This window comes from Tubulanus polymorphus, chromosome 3 (genome assembly GCF_964204645.1).
Source record: "Tubulanus polymorphus chromosome 3, tnTubPoly1.2, whole genome shotgun sequence".
Lineage (NCBI taxonomy): Eukaryota > Metazoa > Nemertea > Palaeonemertea > Tubulaniformes > Tubulanidae > Tubulanus > Tubulanus polymorphus.
The window spans coordinates 6,783,048-6,803,668 of record NC_134027.1 but is presented as its reverse complement, the minus strand read 5'-3'; the positions used below and the strand labels follow the sequence as shown (position 1 = coordinate 6,803,668).

Here is a 20,621-nt window from a genome sequence, read left to right as displayed (position 1 = left end):
TAAAACATGAAATGCCATTTAAAATTGATTTATTTTGTAAGTAGTAAAAAATTAGAATACATGTACGGTATATAAATTCGTAGCACCTTGACTCTGTAAGACAACCTGAGTCCAAACTTTGGAATACAAAGACATCATCCTTTTATATTGATTTTGTGCTGGTACATTTCTTCAGCTGTAACATTACCACCAGTTACTACAATCACTATTTTCTTGCCAAATCCATTTGGTATCTTGCGTTCAAATAATGCTGTGAATGCGGCACAACCCGATGCTTCAACGACTAAACCACGACTATAGAGTCTTAGCATTGTACGCAGGATCTCTTCATCTGAGACCAGAATTATATCATCAATGTAGTTCTTGCAATAATGGTAAGCCAGTTTACCTAGAATAGAATAATAGATTAGTTCAATTTGAAATAGTTACCGGTATGAGAAGGGAGGGCTCTAATTCAAGGCGAATGATTCTACTGACCTGCATACGGGGGTGCCAGACCACTAGCTACAGAGCTGGCTGTAGGAAGACCCACAGCTTTCCCTTCTTTAAAGCTTTTATACATTGAAGCAGCTAAAATACATGCACAAGAAGAGTTTAAAAATGATTGAACAACAGTTTTGAAATGATGAAATCATGTCATCATTTGACACTAATTTCCTTAACTGGAAAATTAGAAATCAAGAAATCTTCGATATTGATAATTACAGCATACCTCCTTCAGGTTCTACACCATATATGCGACATTTAGTATTACCACTTAGACGTATAGCAGCAGCGGTTCCAGCAAGAAGACCTCCTCCTCCACAGCATATAACTACTACATCTGGGTCGGGACAATCTTCCAAAATCTCAAACCCTAAACTTATAAAACAGCAAAGTTTGTCAAAATCTACATGACGCGCTACTGTTGCTAGTACAGGTGCTGCTAGATATATCAGCACCAGGGGCTGGTTGCTCAAAAGTTGGTTAAAGATAACCGGCAGATAAATACCATAGTAACAATGAACTTTAAATTGTCACTATGTCAACTATCCACTGGTTAACTCTAAGCAACTTTTGAGCAACTGGCCCCAGTAGATCATTCTTAATGACAAGAGATTTTGGGTTATTGTTTGCTGGCTGAATATTTCTTGAATCTAGACCTACCTTGAGTGTCCGTGGATCAAATATGGATCATCAAATGAATGACAGAAAAACATGCCTTCAGATTTCACATATTCATCAATTTTACTCTGTAATTGTGCTGTTGGATACCTCTCTACTTTAACGCCATAACTCTTGAAAAAGAAAAACACTCAAATTTAACGTGCCCATAGCTATTAGAAACGAAGGATAGGCACAGGATATCAATAGTACCTCAATGACAGTAGCACGATTATCAGGTGCTGAAACTGGCATCAGAATAACTCCAGCGAGGCCATGCTTTTCAGTAGCATATGCAAATGATTTGCCATAATTTCCAGCTGACATCGAAATCAGTTTATTCTCTTTAGTACCAATAGATGGTGGCAAATTTGCAAGTTGATTTGCAATTCCACGTATCTTAAATGAGCCTAAGAAAATATATCATTTCTGTCAGGAATTAAATCTATCAGTTGAGAACTGTATTGTTTTTATAACTTTACTTTCGTTCTTGCCTGTGTTTTGCATATTCTCAAGTTTTAAATACAAATGAATATCGTCCTTGAGACCAAACATATCTTGGGCTTCTTTGAGCATTGGAGTTCTAAAATGCATCCCACTTCGTATTACTGTATCAGTAGCCGCGGCCAAAATATCGAGTGTCGGTAACCTTTCCATCTTTGATGAAAAGTTTAACTTGAACTTGACCTTAAACTTTAAATGTATTGCTTCATAAAATAATTTTACATAGGATAAAACATTTGTACAACGGTACGAAAGAGAAGCAACTTAATTACAGTAGTGGAGATACACACCACCAGTCAGGAACTTTACACAATTGATAATGTACCCACAGATCAATGGTTGGCCCAGCCACGGAGGCCTGACATAAAAAGTTGTACGTTGTCCCAGCATCCTAGGTAAAAAAAAATTTTCATAGTACTTTATAAGAAAAAATGTTTTTTATATAATTATGGTCAAACACTTTTTGTGTCAGGCCCCTGTGGTGGTAGTTAGTTTCCTAATCGTTGGTGGTAAGCTTTTTATAATCGGATGGGGAAAATATCCGATCGTGAAACTAAACCACAGTCAGGTTACTGACTAGTGGGATACCTGATTAATCATTCAAAATCAACATGAACATGATGAACCTTATCAAGAGTACTTAAGGTCTACAGGTCTTGCAGAAAAAAGTACCCGTATCAACAAAGAAATAATAAAGCAATGGAGAATTTCAGATTCACACAATGAGTAGCCACAATTAATTATCACGACAAAAAACTATTATATTAACGTTACCGAAATGCGGAAGTAAATTCCGGGAAAACCCGCTTTTTAAATATCCGCGTCCACACGTCGCGCGCTCATAGTGTTTACTACATGTCTGTGTTACCGCACGCGTACCCTCAACCTCCGCAGTATTTGGATCCGGTGTGATGAGATTTTAAATCACTAACTTTGATTGGTAAGTAGCCATGGCGTATAGATCTTGTAGACGTAGAAGAGTAGTAGATGCCGTAGGTGAAAGTGAATATGAGACAGTTCAAGTTCACTCGATATTCAATTGCGTAGTTTAATTTTCATTCAGTTGGACGTTGCTGTTCCCCCTTCGGCTTCGGCTCAAACTTCAACTACACGATGCTCTCTAGCCTTGTTATTCATCTTCACTTGTCATGATTGGATGAAATTCATCCTGATTTAAATTGATCTCATTTCAACAGATGCAGGGTAATTAATGAAAAGAATATAATGTGAACCATCAATACTCGCCAAACCCAGCGATGGCCTACTATCCACTAAAATGCCCCACAACTAATCACAATGCAATTTTTGGAATTTTTCTACTGCCACAGGGGCTCGTATCAAAGTTGTAGGTAATGTAAAAACGATTATCTGTTAATCCAATGTCTATAGTAGGCCTATACCGGTATATAGAATAACTGTAGTTATTTTATATAGTAGGCCTACTATACAATTTTGATACGAACCCCTGTGCCTACTGCAAGTGATGCAATTCCAAATTTGTAAACATTTCTGTATTCACTATTAAATCCTCGCAAATTGTCAAATTATTCACATTCATCGGCATGAACTTTTTAGGGGCCAGTCTAATCTCTTTTCACCCAAGCAATACGTTTGTCGTTTTTTAGACCTTATCAAATTAATGACTTGATATTTTTTAAAGCCCTGCTGTTTTATAAGACACAACTGTACTAACTTAAACTGGGAAACTTTTCCTAAAAGATCTTTAGATTGTATTCTTTCAAGAAATTTTTTGAAAGCATCTATTCACATTTGATATCTCCGAAGCTATTTTCCCCAGTATCATTAATCAAGCAGGCCTATATTTAGTTAAAATCAACTGATATTCTGATTTTTAGAAGGCCTGCCAGTAATCAAATCTTCAAAAAACTCACTCCAATCCATAAAAAGTTTGTTAGTTTTTGGTTGAATTGTTAAAATATTTACTGTCACTGTAACAGCTAGCCTATAATGTTCTTTTAGTCTCTTTGTTCAAAGAGCTGCCATTTTATAACGCTGGGTAGCCTACCTATCAGATGTGGTTAGGCTTCTTATCTCTTTAGTGTTTGCTAGGACCATGAGCATGGCTAAATTCTAGTTTAGGGTTAATTTGCTATGTTACCTCTGGTTACTTAAAGCAATATCATTCAAAATCTGTTGTTAATGCCAAATGCAGTACTAAGGCATAGGCCTATAGCCTAGAATTCATAGGGTCAATTCATAGAATAGGTATCCTATTATTATGTTAACGGTTAGGCCCAAATTCACGAACTCAATCAAGAGTAAATTGAATAATAATCCTAGATGTGATCCATCTAAATTGCTGTATGATTCGCTAAGCGCACAATTGTGGAACATTTACCTCAAATTCTCATGTTTCCATTCCATACGAGTCTCGATATTACAGATTTACTTGGGAAATTTGCTTTTTATGAAAATATACGACGAGTACTCTGCTACATCTTTGGGTGGGATCGGATGATGGAACTTTGCTCTTCTAATATTAAAGAGGTCTACTACTATATTCATCCCAGTGCTGGCTTATTTACTTTCACTCACTCGGATCGCTATCCACTAGATATGAAACTCTTACTTCGTTGCGAGCATAGCCGATGATGATTTTTGCTGGCAGTTATTTGCTCGGTTGTTTCGGTAACAAGCTCTGAGGAAATTTTTTCCATCGATAGCTATGTAAAACAGCGTGAGATCATGTAGGTGCCGTTACGAAGGAATTTAATGAAAGCTGGCTACGGTGCGACATTGCAGTCCGCAAACGGCTGCGGTTAGTAAAAAGTAGCTGTCGACTGGCATGTTCTTTAGCAGGTTCTCGCTTGTTATACCATTAGATTTCTCATCCGGTTGTCATGGTAACTGGCTCAATTGTAGCTGTTGCAACGCATTTATTGAATTTCATCCGTACTACGATGGAATTGTGAGATTCATGCTAGAGATACAGCTGCCGATGGATGTTGACTGATGAGGTCTATAGTTTGCGGTAAGTCTTCGTCGCTGACTCTTATGATTAAACCTTATTGATTTCATTTTTTGACAAGTGGACTTCTTCACGGAATCTTTCTCTTCAGTTTTTGCATGATGCTGAAAAAAGCTTCGTTGATGATTTAACGGGCTATATGAATGAAATTAGCAGTATGTTAATTTTTAACAAATGCAATCAAATCTCTTTGTCATTACATTGCTAGACCGCAATTAATTCTCATTCGATAGAAGCATATCATTGGTATATGCATATAATTTTTGATTTATAGTAAGCCTTTAATTTCATTGATGGAACTAATGCACATCACACGGGCTGATAACTTATATAAGCTGTGATTATTTAATGTAAACTACTGGGAAATTAGCGTCCAGCTCGAGGAATTAGGCACTGTGTGTGTCACAAATGATCTGCGCTACCATTAAATTGTCCCAGGCGACTGACTTATCACCTATACGCAATGCAATAAACATGCTCTGTCTGCATTGTTTCCAATTGAGATTGTTTTTTATCAAAGTGCAGATAGGCTTCAGGCTTTCGTAGTTTGAATTCAGGATGGATTTTCCTTTTTGCATGGATGATTTATGTCTCTTTGTGATAGTCCTCTCATGTTCTATATTGATTGGAGAGGAGGCGGTATTACTGCTGTTATTGGCATTCATATTGCTAGTTTTGTTTGATATGTATCATTCTTGAACTCTTTAGTAAGCTTTTCACCTTGTTTAAAGCCAGGCTTAGATCGACCTGGTCCTGGCCCTGGCCACGCGACTCATCTGTCGACTGCTATCATAGCATTGCACTGGGATTGAATTCAGCGATATCCCTGGGCCTTATCGCAGATGACTCGCTATCTGTGTTACGACTGACCGCTCACATCGACTGATTCATGGCGTCGTCATCGGGAAATGATTCAAAATGGCGCCACCCAAATGTTGAGCCATGTTGATTTTTGAAGGACCCCTGGTCTTGACCAGCACCACCACCTGGGTACAATCATTTGGCTAAATTGTCGTCTTAAGTTCCAAATGATCAGCGCTATTTCAGATCTCTATGAATTACAAGACGACATAAAATATACTATTGTTATATACCAATCTCTTATTTTGACAAAATATTCGAAAACAAATTGACCTGTTGCGGGAATTTGCATCATTGATTCGCTGTGATCGGCTTGAAGCAGTCGGCAACCTGTAGTAAAGACGTGCACACCGTCAACGACGAACTGCACCCAGTTCCGTCGTGTCATAGAAGTAGAACATTTTCAAGTTCAGACGCCGATCATATTACAAGTCATTATGACAATCATAGCTAGACTCAGATCAACTAGGATCAGCGATGTTCGCTAGTAGTCGCCGGAAAGCTAGTCGCTGTCAGTCGATTTGCGTCATAAAGTCGATCTGAACACGGCTTAAGTGTCACTGCCAAACACGTCGACCTAGGAGGAGAGGGTTCAGCAATTTCTCGAAAATACGACTTGTGTCACCAGTTCTTCTGCGAGACCTGCAGAGGTCCAGGAGTTGTTGATGACAGGTAAACAAGGAAGCCGAGAGATGATTTATAATCGTCATTAAAGAATGATCTAGGAGGTATATAGGCCTAGATCAAAATAATGACAAGCGAACTGGATACTTCTAATATGATTCTACAGGTTAGGATATCTTAACCTTTGGCATGATTCATGTGAGGTCTTTGCTTATCAAGGAATGAATAAGGTATAAATCGTAGTTGTGTATCTGCTATTTTCTGCTCGATTAAGCAGGTGTATGATGGTCTTGTATCAATATTTGGGCGCCGAAGAACGTGTAGTCGCATACCCGCTGCCGATCAAATGCTTAAGCGCTTTCTTGCGGCGAGTCTCTCGAAGACAAGGACACCGACCACCAGTCTAAATCCATTAGTGTTTATCAACGAGATTTCATCACGCGTCGGCTGTAGCCGTTCATGCAGATCATCTTGTTTTAGTTGTCAGTGGTCGATTTGATGCAACTGTTGTTCACCATCGTTTTTCTACACTGTTATGACACCGCCTTATAGGAATGTGATCCTAATTGCTTTTGATGAAAGGCTCTGCATCGCCAGAGCCTTCCGGCACTTTTGTGTCGATGAAAATCATATTTGATTGATTGTTCGTGGTATTCACTTGTCTAGACATTTTGGCATGGACATTATGATTATTATACCTCATCTATATCATCAAAAATACATGTATTTTTCTATATCATAATGATCTAACTCAGTGGTTACTGATGGTTTTTTGCATGCTGATAGGTATCTGCATGAACCTGTGGAATGGGTAGTTCATTAGTTGAGAAAAATTACAGGGTTTCCAGGTATTTCGCAAGTATGAACTAAATTTCCTTGATTTATTACTTATGAATTTCCTTCCAATAAGAAACAAACATAGCAGGAGTGAGAACTGGACCTGAATTATACAGAATCTAATATGACAAGGCACCCAGGCCAATTAATGATTTGATATGGTTCGATAGATGTTGCAGCTTCTTAATGGTTAGCCATTTAGATACTAGTGCTGCAAGTCTGGTCTATTTGTATTGGCAGCTGAGTGGTGCAAAGCTATTACTCGGTGAGCTTCTATATGTATGTAATTACTGCGAAACATTGGTTTCCTATTTGCTGAGAAGGGTATAATAAGAACACAGGTAAAAAGTGGAGGTAGGTTAGCTCCCTCCGGTACTCACTGTCTGTTACAGTCATAGTCAATGTTCATAGGTTTACATAACTGTAGAATATGACTTTTTGGTTATGTTTTGTTTTATTCCCTTGAGTCCAATTTTATTTAGGTCTGTGGAACTAGAGTCATATGTGATTGTGGAACTGGGTGTGTATGTATTGTGTTAATATAAGGAAATTAATCTATTTTTCAGGTTTAGAATGGTTTAGACAACAACTGTGACAGTGACAACATGGCACCCAGCGGAATGTTCAATGCGAAAGATATCCACATAAGCGTGGATCTCATAGAAGCTGCATTGCTGCAACTGAATTTCCTACATTCTGTCAATGAACATCCATTATTGTACAAACCCGGGCCAATTCTGCACAATGCGCTGCGCCGATATGAAAAACTCTGGCTGCCATTGGTTGCTGAAAGTAAAGAGACACTAGTGCCACCTATTGATATCCACTGGCTTTGGCATGTACATATGTTAGCACCGCTGTATTATGAAAAGGACTGTGAAGCCATCGTCGGTAAAGTAGTCAATCATAAGCTGTTGTCTAAATCTGATCATCTGACGGCATTAAAACGAGCAAAAAGCGTTTGGGAGAGCCATTATTCTTCAGCGACGGAACCTTTTGAAGTCGATATCGATGGTAAATCGACTGAAAACAGTACTGCTGGCAGTAACGACGAAAGTAACGTAAAACCTGTGACAAACGGTGATATTCCGAACGCTGAATCGAAAATCAGTTACAAACTATTGGACGCAGCATTGAGACAGAAGTTGTTCTATTATCAGGTGTCTCTGCCTCACTACACTGACGAAAGCTTCCTGAAAAATGCATTGTTGAGGTATAAGAAGTATTTGTACTTGAAGCAGTGTAATCCTGAGCGATTTCTCGTGCCGTGTTATGATTTCGACTTGATCTGGCATGCGCACCAATTGCATCCGTTGGCCTACAAGTCGGACACCATCGCGATCTTGAATCAGATGCTGAACCACGATGATTCGGTCAATGAACGGTCGCCGGATTCAAAGTTAAGTCGGTGCGATGATGTCACGCGTAAACTGTGGAAGGAGGTGTTCAACGAAGAGTTCGCCTTGTGCGGCGCAATGTATCGCGGTGACCCGCCAAACGGTAAACTCGCGACGTTATCCCCGGAGCAGGTCATCGCTGTTTTCAGCAAACAAGCGTACGTTATGATTCAGCGTCTAGAACTCGGTAATATGATCCTCAATCTGGACAAATTTTCACTTGTTGTTTCGCTGTATTCGGAGAAACATGGCAAAAGTAAGATCATCAACTTGAAAGGCCCACCGAATTACTGGATTAAGAATGGCGGGGAAGGTTTGGCAAGGTTTCTATTCGATAGCGGGAAATATACGGATTTGTGTTTCGAGTTTGTTGATCGACGCGGATTCATGTGCTGCAGCGCAAATGATATCATCGCTCAGCACATGCTTTCGCTTCAGCCAGTTGTTGAGAAGACTCCCGTGCAGGGCCAGACTCTCACTAGCACATACACGCTGTCCAGTTTGAGCGGTACTTCAAATCAGATAGGTACGATCAGTTTAACGGCTTCGATCGAGCCGCCGAAACCGGGCCCGTGTCTCCTGTTTCTAACACCAGGTACTTTTGAAACATGCACAATGCCTGAACACATCGAGCAGTTGTGGGGACCGATACCACTGGGACATTTACCAGAGGGTACTCAAAACACTTGCGTCGTCGCCTCTCACAGGTAAGTTCATTAATTGGAAAGAGTTCAATTAGTCTGGCTGTTGAATATTTCATCAATGTGTGAACCTACTAGAGAGTTTTGCTACATCGTCGCTATTGTTGTATAACCTCGATGGTTAAGATATTCTACGTTACTGTGTATGTTACTTGTATCATTAATTACATCTGTGCAGACATCCCCAATAAATCAATGAATGAGTCAAGAGTAATGGAGGGACGATTGATATCAATCATTGGCCAATATAGAGAAAAAATCCTGGTACTTGATCATGTCTTTACAATATCTTAGAAGAGCTCCTTTCGCAAACTGTAAAATAAAAGAACACACGACTCTGGCCTTTATGCATCTCATAGTTTTGGTGTTCAAATATTTGATATATTATATAATTAACTAGGCAAGGATTTATGTTCTACAAAACATACTTTATCACCTAATATATGAGAGATTTTTGAGAACTTTCACGTTGATATTTCTGCAGTTACCAGTATTTGTTTTGGTTCTCGCCGAAGCTGCAGCAATATTTTCTACAGTTTACGGTATGCGCTGTGTGTTTTAAGTGCAGTCTCGGCAAATGTTTTTGGATGTTTCATAACCTGTAGAAAAAGAATGTTCAAATAAACCATTTTAGTTGTTGCACTCAGTTGTTGCACTCATTATAGTAAACCTTAATGCTTTAGATTCAATCGTAAGCTTTATTGAAAATGTGATGTAAATAGTTATGGGTTTTCTACTTATAGGTTATATAACCATGCTAATGAACTCCTGTTTACTGCCCGCGTTATACACTCTATTCCTCTGATGATGTCAGCTGTACAAGTGTTCTACAAAGATAAGATGACTTCTGTTGCTCATCTAATCGGCACAGACCAGCTTCCTTGGCCAAAGCAAATATTGGTTAGTTTTAACCGAATTGGACCTCATCTTGACTGCAATAAGTAGTACAGTACAGTATTATCATTGCTATATCTTTATAGTTGTTTATTCTTCAGGACTTCTTTTTGTATATAAAGTAGTTTATTTATGTAACAAATATTTGTACATAATAAGATGAATACGACTTTTCTTAAAGGAAAAGAGTGAAAGCAAATGTTTGACATTGGATTTTAATATTGGAGAACGAGCATTGTTGATCAAGGACAACGACGGTGACTGGGGAATAGTTAGCGGACAGTGGCTTGGTTTCAGAAAAGGTGTTCCGGGAACTCCAGGTTTGTGGAGGGGTTGTAGTGTAATCAGAGACTCAATGAAGATGCTGAAATATGTAGTTTGTAGTAAATTATCCTGCACATAATTGCCCCTTAATGTTCAATCATAGATTTTCCGTCAAGGCTTCATTAATACTGTAGCATAGTTTGTTTGTTCATAGAAAAAATTGTGAAAACTGATTCAAAATCGTCAATTAGCCATGGTGAAATTTCACCAGAATAATTTGAATTGTAGACACCAGGTTTAAAGACTTGCATCTATTCTATATTTTTTGTAGTAATAGATATGATTCAATTATTATTTACAGTTTAGATGTGTGTTTTTGTAGGTATAGCTGGATCTAAAGGTAACCCAGGAGTAAGAGGTGTTCCAGGAGTACCTGGAAATTCCGGATATCTTGAGGTGAAATTCCTTAATCTCCGAACGAAAAAGATTCAGAAGAAAGAAATACACATAAACAACAATACACAGTACAAAATCGCGGACACCACAGTAAGGTGTAAAGAAGGTCAAATTACCATCAACCACACAAATGATATTATGCAAAATCTTTGCTTGTCATTCTCAGTCTCGATGTTACATATTCTTCTGCAGCCGCGACCGGCTCAACAGCCCCGCAGCCAGTCAAGTCCAGGTGCTTCGTCGTCATCGAAACCAGTCCAAAGCATAAACAATAATGATTTGATGTTATTCTGTGCGATGGGTTTTTTTGTCGACATACCGTCGAATGCATACATAAAGCATTCACTCGGTGCTGGAGGCTGTTGTGGTTGTGTTTCGACGGATGTTGGTGGGTGTGGGGGCTGCGGTGGTTGTGGAGGCTGTGGTGGCTGTGGTGGATGTGGTTCCTGCGGTGGATGTGGTTCATGTGGCGGCTGTGGAGGATGTGGGGGCTGTGGTGGTTAAATGATTTGGGGATGTCGCTTTGCAAATATCAGTTCAGGTTTCGCGAACCATGAATTAAGTGTTCAGTGAACCTGTGCATACTGATGATTAACGACAGCTGTCTCAAAAATGTATTCTCGTCTTTGGTGGTATAATAATACTAATAATAATAGTAATAACAATGTAGTAATTAAATAGATAGTCTAAATTACAATAGTTTATTTTATGCAAATGTTCAAACAATGATTAATCCTCAAAAGGAAAGATCACATAACGTCTAATTTATCTCTTTCAAAATGAAGAATTTGAAGATTGGACCTTTGCAGAAAATAAACCATATTAGAGATTGGGAGCTGTCTATTTAAATACTTCTTTTACATATAATCGGAAAATTGTAGTTAGATTTAATGTATACAATAACTAATTCAAAAAGATGAGCAGTATGGATATTGTAAATAGAATGAAAATTGTTTAGGATCTTTAATTAAGTGTGTACTTAATGGTGGCGATAAATGAATGGACCATACTTATACCATGTGTGGTACCTACCAGTATATCTTCATATTTTATCTAACAGAAATTCATGAACACCACTTATGTAACTAGATTTCCTCATTCCCACGGTCCGTTTCATAAGATATCATATGATGCTTATCAAATGTTCATATACTACATAGGTACAATGTATATCACAGGTTTAAAAGTTCAAACGATGTATTTTTTCAGTTTATCTATGGTAAACAAATGGTTGGACCTTGAGTTACATACTGAATTCATATCATTGAATGTAATGAAAAATTATAAACAATGGCAACCTGGCCTGCCAATAACTACCATGAAACTCAGTTTGCTTGGCCTTTTGTGGCCACTAAAGATAGAATCCAACATATTTTATTTTATTACCCAGCACAGCAGACATTATATGTTTTTCACATGGAAAACTACCACTATTTTGTGTTGATTATGTATCTCTGCTTGAAATAATTCTTTTTTCTGCGTTGAGAATGGATTTTAGTATATGTGGTCAGTACTGTGCTTCTATGTCGCTAGATATAATAAGGTAGATCTGCCTCATCAATCTTTGTTTGACTTTTCTGCATAATTTGTTGCCCTTTTATTTATCCTCAGGTGATAGCAATGTAACAAGACGACATGCGATATTCATAATATTTATAAGTCATTGTATTGTCATAGAGATATTCTATTTTTCCTAGGAGTGTAGTATTGGGATATTCGCTGCAGTCTTCGCGTGTACGATGTTTGTTATGTTTGTTCAAGTTGGCTATATCTATATTTTATGATATATCGTTGAATGTTTTTATTTCATTTTGCTATTGCATCTCTACCTAGTGAACATTTTATTTTTTAGCTTATAATACTAGATCTGATGGAAAATAAAATCTGACAAGTCCAGTTTAACACCCAATACGATATAATGTTGTTAAGTTCTTTAATTATTTATTTTCGGGTTCCAAGGATTATCTTTCTTCATCGTTGTAACATGTCACTGCTTGGTATGATTGTAGCAACTACATCTTTGTAGTATCGTTATGAAAACAAATTCCAAGCCTCTGAATGTCACTGCACACATCCATAGCAGGCAGACCTCGATCCGCAACCCAGATCCAACCCCTTCTGACGTTCTCTTATCATTGAAGACGGGTGGATGATGGTAATTAAGTATGATGATCAAGACAGATGCTGATTTTTCTGATCTTGGCAGGGGCAGATCTAGACGGGAGCACGTGCTCCTGTCGCAGAAGTGCAAAAAAAATTTTTCATTCTATAAAGTTCATTATCACATTGTTTCCATATTAATAAATTCCCATCTCTTAGAAAATTGTTGCAGAATGTCATTTTTGTGTCTCGGGTGCCTGGAAATTGCATTAAAATGGGTTGAAATTCAAAAATTTTATGGGGGAGGTCCCCCAGACCCCCCACGAACGCTTCGCGCTTTCGGCGCTCGGCTGTCATGGATAGTGTATTTTCTTACGAGTTGCCCTTTTTTTAATTCTGTGCTCCTGTCATTGTCTGCCTCTAGATCCGCCCCTGCTTGGTCAGTGTCAATAGGTTATAAATGAAGGTTGAATTCATCAAATCAGCTAATTTAGCCACAGGGGTAGCACACCTACTTACATTTAAGAATTATCTGTAATAATGTCAAAAAATGAAAGAAACAGCCACAAAGAACTACAGAATATATTGCTTTATTAGTAGCAAATTTTACAATTTACAAGGAGTATCATTTCATCTAATACTGGTTACACCATAAATCAAATTTAAACTGATTAACTGTATAATTGCGCATTTATCTCAATGATGTAATTTTCAACATTTAATTTATCATTTGTAAACAACAATGCGATGGGATGAACACATAACCAGTAAAATCCAATATTGATTATTCATACGATTAATACCGCATTTACATCATTTGTTGAATTTTTTCATCAGATTTGAATACAATTCATCATGACGTGAATAAATACTTCATAAAAAAAAAAAACGATCATAGTTTTACTATTGAATCTAGTTCTACAAACAAATCTAAGTCCAACAGAAGGCACATGATTTTGATCATTATAATTGATACTTATGTAGTTTGCAATCCAGAATTAATTATATTTGTATTTCAATTTCAATTAATCAGGTCAAATTTTTTTCATTTGCTGTATGAAATGTCAGTATATCCGAATTCCAATCTACTACAATTATGGAAATGTCAACACTTAACACCGGATCATGATTATACTAAAACATACCGATACATAAAAACATCAATTGCAAATACAATGATATCTACAAAAATATAATATATACTCCTTTATTTATAAAAACTTTTTCTATATTGCAAAAATTCGATAATTACAACAATCATAAATCTAAAAATCATTTCATGAATGAATCAACAATAACAAGACTTTAAAGACTACAAAGTACCAGTCTATGAACCCGATACCAACTTGGATTAAATGGTCCTGAAATGCTCTATAATGTCAATATTCAATACCCCAAGACAGTTGATTAAAGCATCAAAATATCTAATGACAACTTCAAAAATGTGTTGATTTTGATGAACATCAATGGCTACCAGTCCAGTCAGCTATCTTCATTCGGGAAAGATGTGTCTAGGGTAAATACATGTACATGTATAACCAAAGTATCACAACAATTTCAAGCATCTTCAAAATGTTCCTAGGCTAAGTAACTGGATACTGTCTGTGGATAGATGAATGAACGAACCAATGGAGGGACTAAGTGAACGCAATAGCCCACTTGAGCGGATCGAGGTAACATTCATCGCTTTGAATCAATTTTATAGGAAGATATTGCAAATAGCCCTGGATCTAACCGAGACACATGCAGATAATTTATGCAGAGACAGACAGGTACCACCAGTGCTGATCACACATGATTTATAGGTGACATTGTATCTCATTCAAAAAATGTATTCAGAACATATTGTTTTAATGGATATACAATTCACATTCAATATGAACTTTCAAAGCTTGGCAACATGCATAAAAATAGCAGTGATAAAACCTAATATGTGTTTTTGTTACAAATGCAAAAATGCAAATCACTATTTTGACACGATTCTCAAATTCCATGTTTAAAATCTCCCTGTATTTAACAGGGCACTGATTTTATGTATGGCTGATCTTGGTTAATCGATAACAGGCCATTATCAGTAGTAACCACATCAGATGCACATTTAGTTGATATTTGTCATTACCATACCACTGCTAGAATTAATAGCTTTCGGCAGATACAATAATAATTCTTCCTTGAACAAATGAAAATCATTTTGAACTTTTCTCTTCTGAAATTTGACCTTCAGTTTTGCACAAAAACCTGAATCAGCACCAGTTGATACAATATCAATCTCATTGTCAACATTTGGTTCACTACTTGACTTGTCGACTGCCGTATCGTCAGCGTTCACCGCTGGTACTATGTGAGGCGCTGCGCGATTCATATTGCGATCACTCGAATTCAATTGTGGACGAATGAACTCGTAAAAGCTTTGACGCCAAACAAATTTGCGACATGCACTAAAATATGTCTGCAATTCTTCATCCCAGTTGGCAGTCGATAACTCGTTGTTGTTGTAAATGCAAATAGCAACACGTTTCCCATCGCGACGAGCTTCCTCCAAAGCATCATAACACAAACGACTCTCAATGAATCTCTCTGTGATGATTGCCAATACACAACTGCTTTCGTGAACTGCATTTATGTAGTTCGTACTTTTATCTAAATAAAAGAAGCTCATCATAACAATCTAGGAAACTTAGTTCTTCGAATAACTTTTCATACACAGCATAATTCATCCTGGATGACTTGTTTTTGGAACAGTTTTCTTAATTGCTTTAACTTAAAAAACAAAGGGGTTTTTCAAGTGATTTGGATCTTTGAAATAAAACTACGTATAACTTAAGGACCAGGGACACTATGTACACTAAGGAATTGATCAGCAAAGGCCTGAAAATATGACAATTTCAATATTTCATGCGCCCTGCAGAACATGTACAGAAACCAATGACCTTGACACTCTTCACAATCACAGAACGTGTCATGAGCTACAAATTTGCAATTGATTGTGGTTACAAAATATGCACCAATATAAATAGATAGGTACCGATATAAATGGAACAAGGAAAAAATAACTTAACAGACTCGAATTTTGGTCAGTGTGAACGTTTAATGAAACTGTCATTTATTAGAATGACAGTTCTTGAAAGACATCTTGAAAAGATTGATTAGCCTAGGAATTTTAGATTCAACAAAATACTATTCAGGACTTTAAGTCCAAAGCGGGCTAAAAACAGATTGACATACACAAAAATTAACAAATTTAGGAGGAATTTGTTGAATTTTCAGTGATTATGAATGAGAAATGTACATACACTCTCCAGGTACGGAATTTCTTTCATATATGTAAACATGGCGGCCACATTTCTCCAAGTATGAACCCAATGCCACAGCAAGCAAACTATCAGTACCATAATCTGCTGCTAATATGAAAACATCATAATTTCCCTCTGTAATCAAATAAAGGGGAAAAAATAATGTATCAACCAGTGGTCTTGTGAGTATGAAACAGAAGCTGTTGAAAAGAATATTGAAAAACTTACCTCTCTCATAATGATCAAAAATACTTATGTAAAACTGTTTGAAGACTACCTTTATTCTGACCCAAAGGTATAGATTAACAAGTATGAATACAATGAAGATAACTATGAAAGCTACTGCAATACTGAACACAATAACTAAAATGCTACTGACTGAAGTTTCTGAAAATAAAATGAAAGAAATTTGAGGAAATAACACAACAAAACTCTATTATAGTGAATGGACCAATAAGTCACAAAATAATTTTCTTACGTTTTTCTTGCAAGATATAAGTTATCTTATCGTGCAGGTTCATACAAAGGTACTCTCCATAATGAGATGAATTAATGGCATCGATAGTGTAGAATGTTTGATAAATTTTAACTCCTCTAAAGGTTTTGGTGCTGAAAATAAAAACAATGTCACCTGCTTCGAAATATGCTTTGAACAGTATAACCATACTTAATAACCAACTTTTTTTTAGTTTTCAGTGGAAAGTTGTGTATAATTTTTCGTCTAGACATTCGAACCCAGGGATAACAACGCTTCAAATTTTGACTTTTAAAAGTACAAAATGCCTACCTATTAACCCTTTCCCCAAAAAAAACTCCACCCTTTTTGACCCAATGGAATGCAACAAGGCCATGATCACATCCTTTATAGTAAGCCTCGCACATAAATGATACACTTTCTCCGATAGACTTCTCAATGATAGTAGTGTTCTCAACCTTGACAAGTCTTGCAAGTTGGTTAGCATCTTCAGTACATTCACCTACAGAGAGATGAATTTCAAGTACTTTCCACATTTTACTGCAGGACAATCTGCTGAACGAATGATAACCTTACTATTATCTATTTATTTATTATCATGTGACATCGATTTTTTGGGGATATTTCACCTTTGAACACATAGGCCTATAATTGATCTTAATACAACCAGTGAAAATGTGCATCTCAGTAAAGCGTTGTTTTTATATCCATCTTACACTGTATTGAAGGATCGCCTAAAAGTCTTCATTTTCTCATGTTGAAATGAGAAAAGATCAGCCATTTTTGAAATTCTAACGACATGTTTCCTGCAAAACATATTGTTAAAATAGATTGATCGATTGACTATATAAAATAGAGTCTCTTTTCTCTGATTCAAATGAGATAGGCCGTATAGAAGCCTTTTTTCGCAATCCTGCAAATCATTGCAAAATGAATAGAAGACTATATAAAAGCGATGTTGATTCTGACTGCACACTTTCATTGGTTGTATCAAGACCAATTTGGGGCGGGTATGTGTTCAAAAGTTTAAGAGAAATCACCCCAAAAATTCGATACCAGACAAAAAATAGACTTTAGACTACCGGTACTCACCACGGACATTATCAATAAGAAAGTTCCGAGTCTTAAAACTAGTTGCATTTCGGACGATACATCGAAATTTGCTGGATTCATGTTTTTTAATGATTTCTTTAAAATGAAGAGTTTGATTCCTTGTTTTTCGATAGGCGTTCAATCCAGTAATCATGTCTATATTTCGTGGACTACCATCATTTTCTAGTTTCTCCCACGCTATGTTCGTGTAGCCTTCTGCACAGCAATTCAGATCAAGTGATTCTCCTTCAATTGGATCCAGTGCAATAGTCTCATTAGATTCCCTGGTATAATTGGCAGTCCAGGCCAATATGGTCGTGTCTACAAAAACAATTTTCGTGAATTTAGCCTAACGTTGCCAAGTTACTTAATTTCTTTAAAGCCTCATTTCAGAAAATATGATATGGGATTTAAATCTACTCCTTTGCAGGAAACATGGAAGCATGTGTATGAACTCGGAAACATAGTTTCTTTTCCTGTTCTCACAAATGCCCACGACGCAGGGAAATGCTTGGAATCATGTTTCTGTCTCCTGTTTCAGTGCGCGCGTCAGCAAATCCTTCGCAGGTCTGATTTCAGAAAAAAAGTTTAAGCTTAAAACGGTTAATACTAAAGTTTGAATTTTCGTCATCATTATTGAAAATGTGGAGCCAGGGTCGGAGGGACTACACCAACAATTTTAATTTAGCTTAAAAAATGTTCGTAAAACCGGGCCAGGCGCTGCCGGCATACTATGCGGCCCGTGTGCCTCATCATCATCATCCTGGTAACCAGCCTCAATCAACAGGCTGATTATTCTGCTGGTACTCAGGTTGGCGCAGTGATGGTGGAGATAGTAGAGAGGTCGGTTGTATTGTAGCTTGAGTCCCGGGCTACTACTACTAGGTCCCTTGCGTCAAAAGTCTGTAGGCCTATTGATTGTGAAAACAATAAAGTTATTTAATTAATAAAGCCTGCCTAATAACTGTAGGCCTACATAATGATTGCACAGTACAGTACAACAGTAGCATATGACTTATAACTGAGTAGCCTCAGGAGTTAGAAGTTAGGCCCCTTACTTAAAATTTACAACTTAAAAATTCGCTCTTAGAAATTTCACTTACTTCTTGAAAAATCATTGCACGAGGAAGAAATGTGTACGACATGTTCCAGTAATACTGGCAGCATGATACAGATGATTCTCAGTGACATTCTTCGTCTTTGTCGCCGACGATGACCGAAATAGTTTCATATTTTTTTATTTCGATTCAACATTTTCAAAACGAATGGTCGGACGGAACCGTACGGATAACTCCGAAGGCTATTCGCTCGTAGGGAACTGTGGTTTTCAGATCACGTGATCAAAACCGGCCATAGTGCCGTTTTTTCCCACTTCAAAAGTTATGAACTTGATAAATTCAGTAATTATCATCCGATTTACTTGAACTAAATTTTCGAGGGAAGATAATAAGCATCTTGTACTGTGTTGAAAATTCCATGTTGATGCGCGGCGTAGTTCGCGAGTTACAAGCTGTTGGACTCCAGCCAACTATAGATTGTTGATTGACAGGTGCGCGTGTACTCTTCACCGCGGATTTCGAAAAATGCAGTTTTGAGATGCCCAACCTCTAGGCGATCTCGCAAAAAAGGGGCGGGACTGGGGATCACGAAACCTTCACATGTGTTTTCAAAAGTTCTTGATTGACATCCAGGTATGCCGTACTTGTTTGTACCGGCAATTTGACCGATTTTGCGACACTATAAAGTTTTAAATGCAATATATTTCATCAAATTATGAAATTTAGAAATTAGTTCTCCCCCAGGTGTAAAAATATAGTAGTTTTAGTTTATATAGCAAACAGTTTTAGTTTGATTCGTTAAGCCGTCTTCCCCGGAAATTGCTGTAAAGTTGGGAAGTATCGAAAAAATTGCTACATCCGGGCATTTTCATTCACTTCCGGGTTCGCGTTAGCGTTTGTTTACATGTGTAAATCAGCTGTTTACGCTAGTTTTAAGTTGTTTTAAGTCATTTTCTCCCAGGATCAATGAAGTTTATGATAATAATTTTATTTTGAGCAACTTTGGGGTTGATGTAACCGATGAAGCTAAAGAAATCCCGTGTGTTATTCTGAAGGCCTTTTAGGCCTACCTACCTCGCTCGGCTCATCAATCACACTGAAAAAGCAGCTAGATGAGCCCCCTGCCTCTCCCCAATAAAACTGACCATATAAAAACTGAACTGAAATGAAAATACAATATTTATTTATCAAATAATAATTTATTTATGTTTTACTAATCAACTATAAGCTACAATTGAAATGGCCAAACTCTTATGAACATCTTTGGACTTGGGCCGCCACAAAATTTCTAATTGCTGTATTTTATTAATTACAAGTAATCAAATTCTCAATCCACAAATCCATTGACTTATCTATTGAAGCTTATTCAGATAAGAAGGTTGCAGTTTAAATTACTCCCTTCAGCCAGTGGTAGGCCTAAGCTTTAAGGGATTTGCCTACAATTCTACATTTCGCATAATGATTTTTTCAACATGGGTTCGGCTTATTTAACTTCACCATATTTCTTGGAGTCACCTGCAAAAGATAAAAGTGTAAATTAATAAATCCTTCTTCGAGTACTTTAAAAGGTTCCTTCTGGATCTTCTTCAGCTATGAAGATCCTATAGGCCTAACACAACTTGGCCTAAATTTGAAAATCAAGAATTCTTATTCGATCTCTAATATTTTCTTACCAATCAACTGAATGCATGAATCCTGATTAAATAGAGGAAGCTGGGATAAATACGGTCATTTTGATACCAATCATGATGCGTTTTTGGGTTTGAAATACTTTCCGAGCGCCAGCAACCATATTGATCCCAAGAATCAATTGTTGCTATAGTGGTTACCATGGCAACCAATTTCTATGTGTTGCGAGGTCTGCGACAAATTATGGTCGCATATATTTATCCCTGTAAAGTTGTAACACAAATAAGTAAACATTTATCCTCTG

The 20,621-nt window shown here is 37.2% G+C and overlaps 3 protein-coding genes across 9 annotated transcripts; 1 reads left to right on the top strand and 2 right to left on the bottom strand.

Moving 5' to 3' along the window:
• Nucleotides 1-12: 12 nt before the first annotated feature.
• Nucleotides 13-2,711, bottom strand: LOC141901472 (L-threonine dehydratase catabolic TdcB-like). Of its 7 annotated transcripts, XM_074788729.1 has the most exons (8): nt 2,236-2,251; nt 1,938-2,038; nt 1,638-1,836; nt 1,357-1,553; nt 1,147-1,277; nt 713-861; nt 478-570; nt 13-388 (listed from the first exon to the last, which is right to left on the bottom strand). In XM_074788729.1, the coding sequence occupies exons 3-8, from the start codon at nt 1,798-1,800 to the stop codon at nt 135-137; spliced, it is 987 nt and encodes a 328-aa protein (XP_074644830.1). In that variant the 5' UTR covers nt 1,801-1,836; nt 1,938-2,038; nt 2,236-2,251; the 3' UTR covers nt 13-134. The 7 variants fall into 7 exon arrangements, with proteins under 7 accessions (XP_074644830.1, XP_074644828.1, XP_074644832.1 ...); XM_074788727.1 differs by lacking the exons at nt 1,938-2,038; nt 2,236-2,251 and adding an exon at nt 2,422-2,711; XM_074788731.1 differs by lacking the exons at nt 1,938-2,038; nt 2,236-2,251 and adding an exon at nt 2,320-2,398.
• LOC141901471 (uncharacterized) lies at nt 2,491-12,572 on the top strand. Its single transcript, XM_074788724.1, has 5 exons — nt 2,491-2,587; nt 7,525-9,062; nt 9,800-9,956; nt 10,132-10,270; nt 10,597-12,572. Exons 2-5 carry the CDS (start codon nt 7,564-7,566, stop codon nt 11,172-11,174), a joined length of 2,373 nt encoding a protein of 790 aa, XP_074644825.1. The 5' UTR covers nt 2,491-2,587; nt 7,525-7,563; the 3' UTR covers nt 11,175-12,572.
• Nucleotides 12,573-13,354: 782 nt separating this feature from the next.
• On the bottom strand, nt 13,355-18,906 carry LOC141901598 (uncharacterized). Its single transcript, XM_074788936.1, has 7 exons — nt 18,734-18,906; nt 17,631-17,951; nt 16,851-17,040; nt 16,542-16,672; nt 16,292-16,450; nt 16,064-16,198; nt 13,355-15,410 (listed from the first exon to the last, which is right to left on the bottom strand). The coding sequence occupies exons 1-7, from the start codon at nt 18,819-18,821 to the stop codon at nt 14,869-14,871; spliced, it is 1,566 nt and encodes a 521-aa protein (XP_074645037.1). The 5' UTR covers nt 18,822-18,906; the 3' UTR covers nt 13,355-14,868.
• Nucleotides 18,907-20,621: the final 1,715 nt, after the last annotated feature.

Coding starts and splice junctions, on each gene's coding strand:
- LOC141901472 (XM_074788726.1), bottom strand. Junction 862..1,146: donor TTGATCCACGGACACTCAAG/GTAGGTCTAGAT, acceptor CTGTTTTATAAG/TTTAGGGTTTGAGATTTTGG. Junction 389..477: donor TCTGGCACCCCCGTATGCAG/GTCAGTAGAATC, acceptor ATTCTATTCTAG/GTAAACTGGCTTACCATTAT.
- LOC141901471 (XM_074788724.1), top strand. CDS start 7,564: ATGGCACCCAGCGGAATGTTCAATGCGAAAGATATCCACATAAGCGTG. Junction 9,957..10,131: donor CTTGGCCAAAGCAAATATTG/GTTAGTTTTAAC, acceptor CTTTTCTTAAAG/GAAAAGAGTGAAAGCAAATG. Junction 10,271..10,596: donor AGGTGTTCCGGGAACTCCAG/GTTTGTGGAGGG, acceptor GTGTTTTTGTAG/GTATAGCTGGATCTAAAGGT.
- LOC141901598 (XM_074788936.1), bottom strand. CDS start 18,821: ATGTCACTGAGAATCATCTGTATCATGCTGCCAGTATTACTGGAACAT. Junction 16,673..16,850: donor TTTGGGGAAAGGGTTAATAG/GTAGGCATTTTG, acceptor TTTTATTTTCAG/CACCAAAACCTTTAGAGGAG. Junction 16,199..16,291: donor TTTTGATCATTATGAGAGAG/GTAAGTTTTTCA, acceptor ATTTGATTACAG/AGGGAAATTATGATGTTTTC.